The following is a 12,403-nucleotide window of genomic DNA, read 5'->3' as shown; positions in this document are numbered from 1 at the left end:
ATTATCTTTTTTCAAAATGAAATTTCAGATTTCTAAAGACATTTTGAATACTTTGTAATTCTTCCTTAGGTTTTCAGGAACTTGTCTAGGTATAAAAATATTCCTCATCAGTGTACTAATGTTTTATCTTGTAATAGAGTTACAGAGGATGATATAAAGGGACACATCCTTGGAGCTCCAGCATCTCGTACCACAGCTGGATCTGAACGAGATTTATCTGGTGCCTCTCTCTGCCTAGCCAGAGTCCTCATTCATTCATCATTACTCTGGGGAGGTATCAGTTACCCAGAAGTAAGTACAAATGTCTAATCAGTGGGAGACAAAGCAGTAGGCCACAGCAGACATTGCGTAGACAAGAAATGATCCTTGCTTTCTTGACAGATTAAACTGGTCTTTAAAGGTTCAGTGAATTGCAATAAAAGTTGACGCAAATTACATCCAGATATATAGATATACAAAGCTATGATTTTAGATATATTTAGATATTTAAAAAAATGTACACATTCACAATATTGCTCTATGTGCTTTAATTAGGATAATTGACCAGATACCAGTCAAATTGGTTCTTTAGTTCACCACTACATTAATGGCTCGGACTCAATAGGTACCTACAAGCCTTCAGTATTGTCACCGAGAGACTCCTCCAGTCAGTGGAAATTCGACAATTTCCTTTGTTTTAAGTAATATACTGTTTTGTAAGTTTTTTGCTTTACTTATTATATTTAATTTACTAATAACAGACTCAAAACATATGACGTTTGAAGGACTGGCACTGTATTATCAGGGCCGGCTCTGGCACTTTTGTCGCCTAGGTGAGATTTGGAGATGGTGCATTAGTTGAAATATCCGTTTAGCTTTTTATACTGTCCAAAACTTATTTATGACAGAGGAAGGTGGAAATGGACCAATATTTTTAAAGGCAAACTATGCTGACAGAGTTAACAGAATAAAATATTGTAAAGCAAGGCAGTAGTAGGTGATTTATCCTACGTTAGCCAGTAATAACCGAGAAATAGCACCATGAAAGGAACAAAAAGCCTATTGCGCAAGTAGCACACAGTTCTGCTAGAGACTGGGCTGCTGGTTGTTCTGCTGGCTGCTGATCACATACATCTTGTCAAACCTCTATTAACTAGACTAGCCTAAACGGTCAAGATGACACGCCTCTGTTTTGATTTTTTTTTGCCCATGTGCAACTGGCTGTTTTGATGATATTTTTAAAGTATTTATCTGTGATTAGTTGTGTGAACTGTCTTGCTAGCTGTTCAGTCATCCCATGACTTGCGTCCTTGCGACTTACGTCATTCCGCACTTATGTTGTCAACATTGTACTGAGCGTGAGCATGGGTAGAAGCCCCAGAGCTTCATTCTGCAGTTGGTGCCAACTCTGCACTTCACTTCTGAAGGGACTAGGGCACCCCTATATATCCCTCTTTGCCCCTGTGACCATCTCGCCCCAAACAATGCTGTTCTCATGTGGGGTTAGCCTTTAATCCTGCAAGCCACAACTCCCTCTGCTCAGATCCCCCAAATGAAGCCCACAAACAGAACTGCAGCCCTTCCATTTCAACACAACAGCCCCTAAAAGTCCCAGATTGCTAGACTATATACTATATATTATAATGAAAAACAATAAAAATAAATAAAAACTGAATTGAAAGTGATATCCTTAATGTCTAATAACTATGAGGAACACTTATAACTGCAAGTTCAAGTGGAGAATTTATGCATTATATGGTTTAGTCAACTAATGAATTTTAGATTTGCTGATTCCTGGTTTTGTTTTTGTTTTTTGGTTTAATAGGAAATTCAGAAAGCCATAAAAGAACCAGGGTGTGAAGCTGGAAAATACTTATGTGCACACCTTGTAAGGGACATTGAGCTCCTTGGAGAAACAATTGGGAAGAACTGGGATGATTCTGTGATTACAGTACACTTGTTTCTGAAATATATAATGGAAAACAACAACGGTAGGTATAGCAAGTCCATTTTAAGTGAACCTTAGTAAATGTTGTTGATATAATTTGCAGGTGATAATATTTAAGTGTTTCTCATTTTTGAAGGTAATGGTTTATTAAAGAATTAAAATAATCAAGAGAGTTGTATTTTCAATCAAAGGGAATTTATTATGAATGGCTGCATGGAAGAGGCAATCTCAAGAACAGTCTGAGAGTAATTACTTACTACATGCACTTTATTGCAAACCAGACAGGAGAGAAAGATAACGATAGGTTGTGTATGCTACCCCGTTATCTGAAAAAGGAAGCACTGCCCAAGGGGGAGGGGTTTCTGTGCACTGCCATAGGAACCTGATAGAAACGTCTCTCTATCAAAGCTGCCATTGGCCCCTGCACTCGTCACTCAGAACAGGTCCCTTCGCACATCCTGTTCCATAAAACGTGACGTCAGCGCAGGTTCGTCCTCTTTTGCCGGGAGCCAGGACTCCCACACGACCTTGCAACCCTTGGGCAGTGCTTCCTTTTTCAGATAACCGGGGTTGCATACGCAACCTATCGTTATCTTTCAAGTTGGAAGCACTGCCCAAGGGGGAGGGGTTACTGTATAACAAAACCGTCGCAAGGGAGGAGGCAGCGAGCTGATACTGTTTATTAGGTTTAGTATTTTTACATTTCTTAAAATAGAACAATTTCAATTTTAATACTTGTGATTAAAATCATTTAGAATATCAATTCTTAAAATCACTTAAAATTTTTAAAATCTTGTGATTTTTTTAACAAAACTAAAACAATTAACTTTAAAATAAACGTGCTCAAATCAAATAAACAAAACGTGATAAAAGCAAAAACTGCACACCAACAAAAGAGTCAAATACATTGAAAATAACAGAAAATGCATTAGACAAAATAAAGAAACAATTAAAAGGAAAAAATAAAAAACAAACAAAAAAAGTCTAATGCATTTTAAATTAAACCCAAAAACGGTCAATGTATTTGACAACAAAATATAACAAAACTATACCTAAAAAACCCTAAACAATGTGATTTAAAAACAACTAAATCTTTAAAAACAATTAAGATTCATTATTTAAAATCTTCTTTTAAAAACAATCATTCATAAAATCTTTAAAAGATCTTGGACTCGGGCTCCAGCAGGGGGAACTAACCGTCCCCGGAGGTGGGTCCCATCACGGGATCCTGAGCTCCCCCAGATCTTGTATGCGCCAGTTCTTAAAGGCTTCCTCCTTGCCCCTCTGATGGACCTCCAGATTGACGTAGTCTTTCACAAACACCATGCCCCTCCGCGCGATGACGATCGGGTCCAGCTCCTGCTTATTGAACAAACAGATGTTCCGTCCCTCCCACAGTGCCTGCTTCACTGCGCAGACGACACGCCACCAGCACCTCAAGGTAGATGTAGAAATTCCCTTGGCTGGACCGTATAGGATCTGCTGGGCGGTCGCCCGCGCAGGAACGGCGAACCTGTGGAGGAACGGAGAAAACAGGAGCCAGACCCTGTGGGCGGAGGGGCACTCACTAAAGATGTGAGCCTCCGTCTCCTTCCCCAAGCAACCCTTATAGGGGCAGGTGTCATAAGGAGCTATGCCCCTTCTGTGCATAAACACTCGGGTGGGGAGACACCGACTCACAGCCATCCAGGAGACATCTTTCTGCGTGTTCGTGAGGCAAACGTGCGTAGCGTTAGCCCAGATAAACCGGCAGGTTTCGGGAGGGAAATCTTCTATCCGGCTGGTCTCCTGGGCAGATCTCATCTGACTACAGATGGTCTTATAATCCCAGGAGGCCAGCACGACTTTATGGAGGCCTACTTCGAGCGCAAAGGCTCGGAGCGCCCTGTAGAACGGCGGGGGATCCCACGAGTGCGGCCTGGTGTTGTCCATGGCGCAGAGGCCGAATGGTCTCAGGCTGCTGGCAAAATAAAAGCGGTTCATGAAACTCACTTTCTTGCCAGCAGCCTGGATGTTCTTAACCACATAGGCCAGCCCCTGCGCCTTTATCAGCCGCACAACGTCCGGGACCCCCCTGCCTCCATCCAGGGTACCCTTCACCATCTGCACTCTTTTCAGCCTCTCCATTTTGCTCCCCCAGACAAACCGAAATATAATTCGGGTCACTAGTTTTGCGATACCCTTGTCTGGGGGGAAGATCATTCCTACGTAGAGGAGTATCGGGAAGAGGATGGCCTTTACGACCAGCACCTTACCAGCCATCGTCAAGGTCCTTGTGCTCCAGCCGTGGATCTTCCTTTGGACCTTTGCTATGGCCTCCTCCCAGCTCCGGGTGCCCGTGTTGGTCCCGTCGATCGTGATCCCCAGAACCTTGATAAACGGCTTCACAGGGAACACGGTCGGCGGGCCCCGGCCGACAGGCCATGCCCTGGAGAGGTAGACCTCGCTCTTGGCCTTATTCACAGCGGCCCCCGTCGCCCTGCAGAAGCCGTCCAGCAGTTCCTCGACCCTGGCCACGGACGGAGCGTCCGTGCAGACCACGGCCACGTCGTCCATATAGGCCAGGGCCTTCAGTTGCTCTCCGCCGGAACCCGGGAGATGGAAACCTGTCACCCGGACGTCCCGGCGGATCGCCTGCATGAACGGCTCCAAGCAGAGGACGTACAGCAGGGCCGACAGGGGACAACCCTGCCGGACCCCCGACCTGACCGGAAATGGTTCGGTCAGGTGGCGGTTCACAAGGACCCTGCTGCTTAGGCCGCTGTAGATGATCTTGACCCACTTCCTCAGGCCAAGAGCGAGACCCATCCTCTCCATAACAAGCTGCAGGTATTCGTGGCCCACTCTGTCGAAGGCTTTCTCCTGGTCCAAGCTGATTAGGACCAGGGGAAGCCTTCTCTCGTTCGAGTAGGCCACGACATCCCTGAGCAGCATGGCGTTGTTGGCCGCCGATCTCCCCCGGGCACCACAGACCTGGTCGGGACCCACGACTTGAGGGAGTGGCCGCTGCAGCCGGAGCGTCAGTGCTTTGGCCAGTATCTTGTAGTCGGTGCACAGGAGGCTGACTGGCCGCCAGTTCCTCAGATCTTTCGTGTCTCCCTTCTTGTGAAGAAGGGAGAGGATACTCTTCTTCATCGAAGGGGCCAATCTGCCCTCTCTGTACATCGACCCCAGGACCTGGCCCAGATCTTCCTTAAGCACCTCCCAAAAGATCTTATAGAACTCAGCAGGGATCCCGTCGGGACCCGGTGTCCTTCCAGAGTTAAGACTCTTTATCACCTGGGAGAGTTCAGTGGTGGTGATCTCTGGATCCTCCTCCTCCTCCTCGTCCCCCTCATTGCGGGACTCCAACAGGGACAGAAAGTGATGGATCAGATTTTGATCCACCACCTTCTGGTCGTACAACTCCCTGTAGAAATCCCGCACCACTGTCTCAACAGCCTCTCTGCCCTCCACCTCTTGCCCCGAGGAGTCGATCATGGAGGACATTGCAGGCCGCCTCTCCTTCGTTTTCTTGAAGAAGAAGCGGCTGCATTTCTCATCGTCCTCCATGATGCGGACCCTGGAAAGGACCTTGATCTTTTCTTGCTCCTCCCGATAGAGGGCGGAGAGACTCAGTTTGACCCGGGCCACCTCCTCAGCTAGGTCGAAGCCTCTGAGCTGTAAAAGACTCAGGCGCTGGAGGCGGGCGTTTAGATGGGAATATCTCGCCCGCCTCTCGCGAGCTTTCCGTTTCCCCAGCTGAATGAAGTAGCCCTTGGTTCTTTTCTTCATCATCTCCCACCACTCTATGGGAGAATCAAAAAGGTCCTTCAGGGTCCTCCACTCCTCGAGGCGTCTGCTAAAGGTCTTAATCACACGAGGGTCATCGAGCAGAGAGGTGTTGAGCTTCCAGACCCCAGGCCCCGACTCCCGTGTGCTCGGAATGAGCACCTCTGTCGTCAGGAGCCTGTGGTCTGAAAAGAAGACCGCCTCCGAAGACATGGCGGTCCTCTCCAGTGGCTTGCTGAGGAGGACGAGATCTATCCTGGAGAAGGAGGAGCCAGAAGAACTCACCCAGGTGAACAAGGGGACCAGGTCCCGACCTGCGTCGCAGAGTTCAAAGTCCTCCACGAACGCAGCGAGGTCCCTGCTGGATCTATCGTTGCGGGGCTTACTCCGGTCTACATCCCTCAGAGCACAGTTGAAATCACCTGAAATGATAACTGGCAAGGTGCCGATCAGGAGCGGGCGTAGCTGAGGGAGAAAGAGGACTCTCTCTCTCTGGCTGGTGGGGGCATAGACATTGACCAGCCTCAATACAGCCCCCTTGTATTTAAAATCGAGGCTGGCCAGTCTGCCCGCCTCTATAACCTTGAATGTTTTAACTATTAAGAAGGGGTTTTTCAGGAGTACGGCAATCCCGTCCGCTCGGGACACATTGGACCCCGACCAGAAGGATTCTCCTAGGGTCCAAGTGTCCCGGAGATCTTTGTATTCTTTTTGGAACGGGATGCCGCACTCCTGCAAACAGATAATATCCGCCTTCATTCCAGCCAGAGAGTTTAAAACATCGGTCCTCTTTTTCACCTCAGCAATGCTCCTCACATTAATTGAAATAATGGTTAATGCCATAATGGCTGTGAGGGCAATTACCCGCTCCGTAACAATCATGTAAAGAAACCCTTCTCTTCCCCACTCCTCTCTTCTCCCTCACCTAGCTTAGCGCTAGCACCCATCATTTCAATCATTTGCCTCACCGCTTGATCCTCTAGGAAGACTATGGGGGGGGCTCGGCTCCCGCCACCCGGTAAGGCGGGCAAAACTCCACTGGGCTCAGGGCCCGTGGTGCTGGAGGTTCTCCCTGGCTCCTTTGAGGCCGAGGCCCGACGAACAGATGGCAGGGCAGAGGCTTTATGTACAACTGGGGAGAAAACTGTATAGACCCCACTAGTCGTTCTTTTAACTAATGGTGGGGGAGGGGGTGGTCTCTCCCTTCCCGGCTGTCTGCCGCCGCAGGCCTCCTCCCCCAGCGCCAGTGACCTTGCCATCACGTCCCTGATGTCTTTCTGGGAAAGGACACTGGCGCCGACTCTCGTCTCCTGAGGACCTGCGGCTCTCCCACTACTGCCTGGAGGGCATACCTGATCCCTCCCCTGGGAGAGTCTCAGTTGTGGGGCAGGAGGAATGTTATTTCTAGGGGGCCTCTCATCTACCAGGCTGCCCACTCGGGGCAGTGGAGAAGGCCCACCGCTCTCCTCTCCGGAGTCAGAGTGGGGCGTATAAAAATTAGAGGGAGGGGACTCTGGAGCGGGGGAGGAGCCGGCAGGGGGGGGGGAATCTGCAGAATGAATCCTCTTTTTCATCATACCCCCTCTACCCATGCTCCTCTTCTCAGCCCTCCTTCTCTTCCCCGCTACCACTGTCCACTCTCCCTCTGCCTCCACTTCTGACCCAGAGTCAGAGAGGGAGCCTATGAGGCTCCTGAGGATTGTTTCCTCTCTACCCCCATCTTGGGGTATCACCTTTGGAGGAGCCTCCGCTTGGTTTTCTCTCTCTCCACCACCCCCGAGGGCCCGCGCCCTATTTGCATAGGAGGAGGGACAATTCCTAAAGAGGTGCCCTCCCCCACCGCACAGGTTGCAGGCCCTCTCCTGCTTGCAGGCCCTGGTCTGATGTTCCCCGCCGCAGACCTTGCACTTAACAACGGTACAGGCTGCGGCTAAATGACCCAGGGCCCCGCAGTTCCTACATAATTTGGGCATGCCATGATAAAAGACAAGTTCCCTATTTGCTCCTAAAACCACGGTGCTTGGTAGATGGCGTACTCCGCCGATGGCGGCCACTTCCACCTGCAGGCGCACCTGCCACCGCCGAGCACCGGTCCAGACCCCATCCTCATCATTAACTCTCCTACTTTCAGACAGGATCTCACAGTGTCTCCTCAGCCATACTTCTACGTCGTACTCTGCCACTGCTTCGTTGTAAAACTGAATAGTTACAATTTTAATCTCTCTATCTGTCAGGGCGTCGACCACAAAGTCATTCAGGGGCATGCTGTCTTTTTTCTCCCTATACAGGTTCCAAAAACTCTCCAGCACTTGAGGGTTCTTAAAACTCACCTCGAACACGTCCCTAGGTCCAGGCAGTTTTACCACACAGTTCAGCTCAGAAGGGGCAAAGCCCAGGCCCCTCTGCAGCACGGACCTGCTGAACTCCAGCCGGGTGAGGGCCGCGGTCTCGGCTCCAGCCTCACGGCTGAAGCGCACCGCATTATGGCGCCTCACACCGGCGGTTCGCTGGGCCATGCTGCACTTTCCTACCTTGGAGAAGGGTCGGGAGGCTCTCAATCCGGAGGTCGGGGCAAGTCCACCTGGCTGGGGAGCAGCTTCCACCTCCGGGGCTCTTGCAGGGAGCGGGCCTTGCGGGGAGAAGTCCGGGCCCTGGCTGCAGGAGGCCTCCCTCAGGGACGTTGCCGATCGGCCTGGTCGGTCCCTGGAATCCGAGGCCTCTCCTGGATCCTGGCTGGTGACGTCAGCGGGGAGCAGTCCTGGTCAGGCCGGGCTCCGGGTAGATGGTCGGCCGGGCTTCTGGATGGGACCCACTCCGTGAGGAGTCCTCCGACCCCTCTGGCTAGGTCCCCTGTCGCTCCCGGTCCGTCCCAATCTCCACTCGCCTCGGCCTCCGGACCGCTCCAAGGACCCAGGACTCTGCAGCTCTGTCAACCGGCACCTCCCCGTCTCGTCTGGTCTGGCCTGATGGATCAGCTCCCTGCAAGGAAAAAAGAAAGACTGTCAAGTACAGTTCAAAAGCCCCCTGCTGGACAAAGGTTTCTCTCGCTATTGGAGGGAAACCCGAGTCCAAGATGCGATCTGATAAGGGAGCCTGCCCCGAGGTGTACCGCTAGGGGCCTCGGTAACACAACTCCAGACAGTAACCTTAGGGGCCCCGCAGGGCTGCACCTGAGCCGCCCAGGAGCGAGAACCACGCTCTTAACGGGAACTGTCTAGAATCAGCATATACAAGGCGGGGCTACAGAGGTCAACTCTTACACCCTCCTCTCACAATAGCAAAGCCAGCTGCTCTACTAGTGCAGCTAGGTGCGAGGCCGAATCTATTTGCACAATATCTGGCGCGGGCAATCAAGCAACTTGTGCAGCCTCTGCGCATATCATGGCAGTGGACCCCTGATCCAATAGAAGCGGGGCCACAGACCCAATGAAAAAACAACAGAATACATAGCTGGATATTCAACAGAGTAGCCAAGCTGAACAAGAATATACAATATGTACATATCGCGTGACAGCAAGACCTTCATGCGGTCAGCATCCAACTCAACTGAACAGTACAGAGTGGAAGAGCTCTACTGTGCTGACAATTAGATTTTGTACAAACGAACTATATACACCACAAGGAGCCTGCTCATGCACCACATGTGGGACATCATAGCGGTGGCCGCTTGCTTCACTAGCACAGCTAGAAGCAAGGCCACACCAGATTGACCATGTCGTAACAAACTAACTATATACATCATGGGGCGCAGCAGCTGGCTCATGCGCCACACGTGGAACACAAGGAGCAGTTGACACGTGCCGAACAGCGCAGCTAGCGCAGGGCAACTACAGCTCTTACCGTGTGAATAAATTAAATATGTACACAGCGGGGCACTGGAGAAACTCATGCGCCCTCTGCTGGAGGACAACAGCAGCGGTCCCCTTGCTCCATGGCATACACAGCCAGAGCGGGCCACAGACCTGCTGACCAAGGAACTATATACACAGCGAGGCAGTGAAACTCGAGCGCCATCAGCTGGAAAGAGCGGCAGTGAGCTCCATGCTGCACAGGTCAGCCGGAGCCATAGTCCTGCTGTTTAACCAATTTATATATATATATATATATATATATATATATATACAGTGGAGGAAAAAAGTATTTGATCCCCTGCTGATTTTGTACGTTTGCCCACTGACAAAGAAATGATCAGTCTATAATTTTAATGGTAGGTGTATTTTTTTTTTTTTTTATAAACTTAATCAATTTATAACTTTTTTGAAATGCGTTTTTCTGGATTTTTTTGTTGTTATTCTGTCTCTCACTGTTAAAATACACGTACCATTAAAATTATAGACTGATCATTTCTTTGTCAGTGGGCAAACGTACAATATCAGCAGGGGATCAAATACATTTTCCCTCACTGTACATGCATACATAGACAGAGAGATATAGAGATTGATAGAGATATAGATTCATAGTTGTTAATAATGTGGGTTTATTTCACGAAAGGTTAAGATTTTATCTCTCTATGTTACCCTCGACCCAAATACTGGGCTTTAAAACTTAGAGCTGTGAATTCAGAAAGCTAAAGTGCAAGCAAAAGCAGAATAGAATGCTAATGTTTTATTTGTACTATTTTTGATTAATTGTTCCAAATAACTTCGTTCAGTTAAAATGTGTGTGTGCTAGTTTTACTATGCCATTTTTTTTCTGCATCCACACCATCATTATACATAAAATGAAATACTAATACTTATATTTGAAAATACTTTAATTAATATACTGTTGCAGTATTACCAAGAATAATAACTTACAGTGGTTTGTGGATTCATCAGGAACCAACATCTCTGTTCAATCAACTAAAACCAGAGAAGAAAGACAAAGGTGGGAAAAAGCAATGAAAGACACAATTCAGGATTTCTTTAAGGTAAGGGATGCAAAATGAAAAATAAATAAATAATAATCAGAATAACAAACTAAAAGGTTATTTTGCATTGGCCGTAAATGGTCCAAAATGGCTATTATTATTATTATTATTATTATTATTATTATTATTATTATTATTATTATTACTAGTATTATTAGTATTAGTAGCATTGTAAATGTGTTATCTTACAAGAATTGTGTAAATAGGTTAAGTGGACGAAACAAACTAAATACTTGTTGGTTCTGTTGTCCTTTCTGTAGGAATTTGATCAGAAGCTTTCTACTGTGCATCAAAATATCCTGGAGAAGAACAAAACAAATATTTTAATGAACATTGCTTACAGTACATCTCTGCCACTTAAAGACCTTCCAAACACGGAGAGGCCCTTTTATCTATCAGTGATGTGGAAACTTGAGCAAAGAATGACAATTCAATACCTGGCACATTTAGTCGAACAGAATGGTGGAAAGGATACATTCCCTGTACTGCTGGAATTTCTTACAGAGGTAATGTGCCTTCACTTGCCTTAAGTGTAACTTAGGACACTTAAAAATACAAATATCATACCTTATTTGTATATAATATTGAAAGAAACTAAAGATGCTTTTTTTTCTAGCTGCCTCACATTCACCACGTGAAGCATCTTCCACAGATCCTGAAACTGCAGCAGAACCTAATTAACTCCTACAAGTACTCAGGTTTCCAGGGATGGGAAACAGAAACAATTGGAACATTTGTGGATAAACATGTGGAAGGTAAAATTAAATCTTATCAATGCAGAGGGCTGGGACCAAAATTCAGCCCTGACATTTTAGACACCAGCTCCTCATACCCAAACCACTTTCTTTTTTATTATTATTATTATTATTATTATTATTATTATTATTATTATTATTATTATTATTGTTTCTTTCTTTCTTAGCAGATGCCCTTGTCCAGGGCGACTTACAAAATAAGAGCAATACAAAGTGCAATAATACAGTGCAGTTAAAGGCATAAAACATTTTACAAATTCAAATTTTACACAAGTGTAATGAGATATACCATAGACAATATATAAGGTCTTACGTCCTAGATTGTGAAGGCTGATAAGTGCAGACAAGATGTTATGTCGCAGTCAAGGGCCAAGGGAAAGGGAGCATAGGGGAAATCAAACTAAAAAAATATATCACAAGCCAGACAAATCCATTCATCAATGGTTTTTGTTTCTGGCTTTTGGAGTGGCGTCTTTTTAGTTTAGGTGCTAGTTGCAATTCTCCTGTTACTTGTGCAGCTGAAGGTGAGATGAGGACTCTGCAGACATACTGCTTGCATTCGTGTAGTGCAGATGTCAGCAGTTCTGTGCTGCTCCACCAATGGGATTGATGGGAATCTGTAGATCTGCGCAGAACTGTGGAAATCTGTGCAACACGAACCGACCACTGTGACTCTCCTTCAGGATGTCTCCATGCTGTATTCTCATTCAGTATGAAAAGCAGGCGGGTGTTGTGACCTACTTATCACTTTCTTTGTTTACATTTGAAATCTCAAAAGGTCAATTAAAATCTCACTAGATTTATAATCAAATAAAACATTTGTAGGAAAGGTTTTCTAGTTTTTTTTTATACTGAAATATATGATATTTTGAACATACTACGATAAGTTGTTTTGTAGTAATTTAATAATGTATATATCGTGGGGAACGATAATTGTGGCAACCCTACTTATCAAGCAGTCCGGCCAGATTCTATGTGATATCAAAATACAAGAGAATTCAAAACAAGCAAATAACTTGAGCCAGATGGTATATTCCCAGT

The 12,403-nt window shown here is 46.8% G+C and overlaps 1 protein-coding gene across 1 annotated transcript in view; it reads left to right on the top strand.

The window, feature by feature from the left end:
* Positions 1-12,403, top strand: part of LOC136713732 (E3 ubiquitin-protein ligase rnf213-alpha) — a 112,436-nt gene that overhangs the window by 84,190 nt on the left and 15,843 nt on the right. The window contains exons 44-48 of the mRNA XM_066690935.1: positions 138-291; positions 1,805-1,970; positions 10,516-10,607; positions 10,868-11,113; positions 11,224-11,362. Coding sequence (XP_066547032.1) covers positions 138-291; positions 1,805-1,970; positions 10,516-10,607; positions 10,868-11,113; positions 11,224-11,362 — 797 coding nt within the window. The remainder of the gene's footprint in view (positions 1-137; positions 292-1,804; positions 1,971-10,515; positions 10,608-10,867; positions 11,114-11,223; positions 11,363-12,403) is intronic.

Source organism: Amia ocellicauda, chromosome 18 (assembly GCF_036373705.1).
Source record: "Amia ocellicauda isolate fAmiCal2 chromosome 18, fAmiCal2.hap1, whole genome shotgun sequence".
Lineage (NCBI taxonomy): Eukaryota > Metazoa > Chordata > Actinopteri > Amiiformes > Amiidae > Amia > Amia ocellicauda.
The sequence above is the reverse complement of the archived record's forward strand: the minus strand, read 5'-3'. Positions and strand labels throughout refer to the sequence as shown.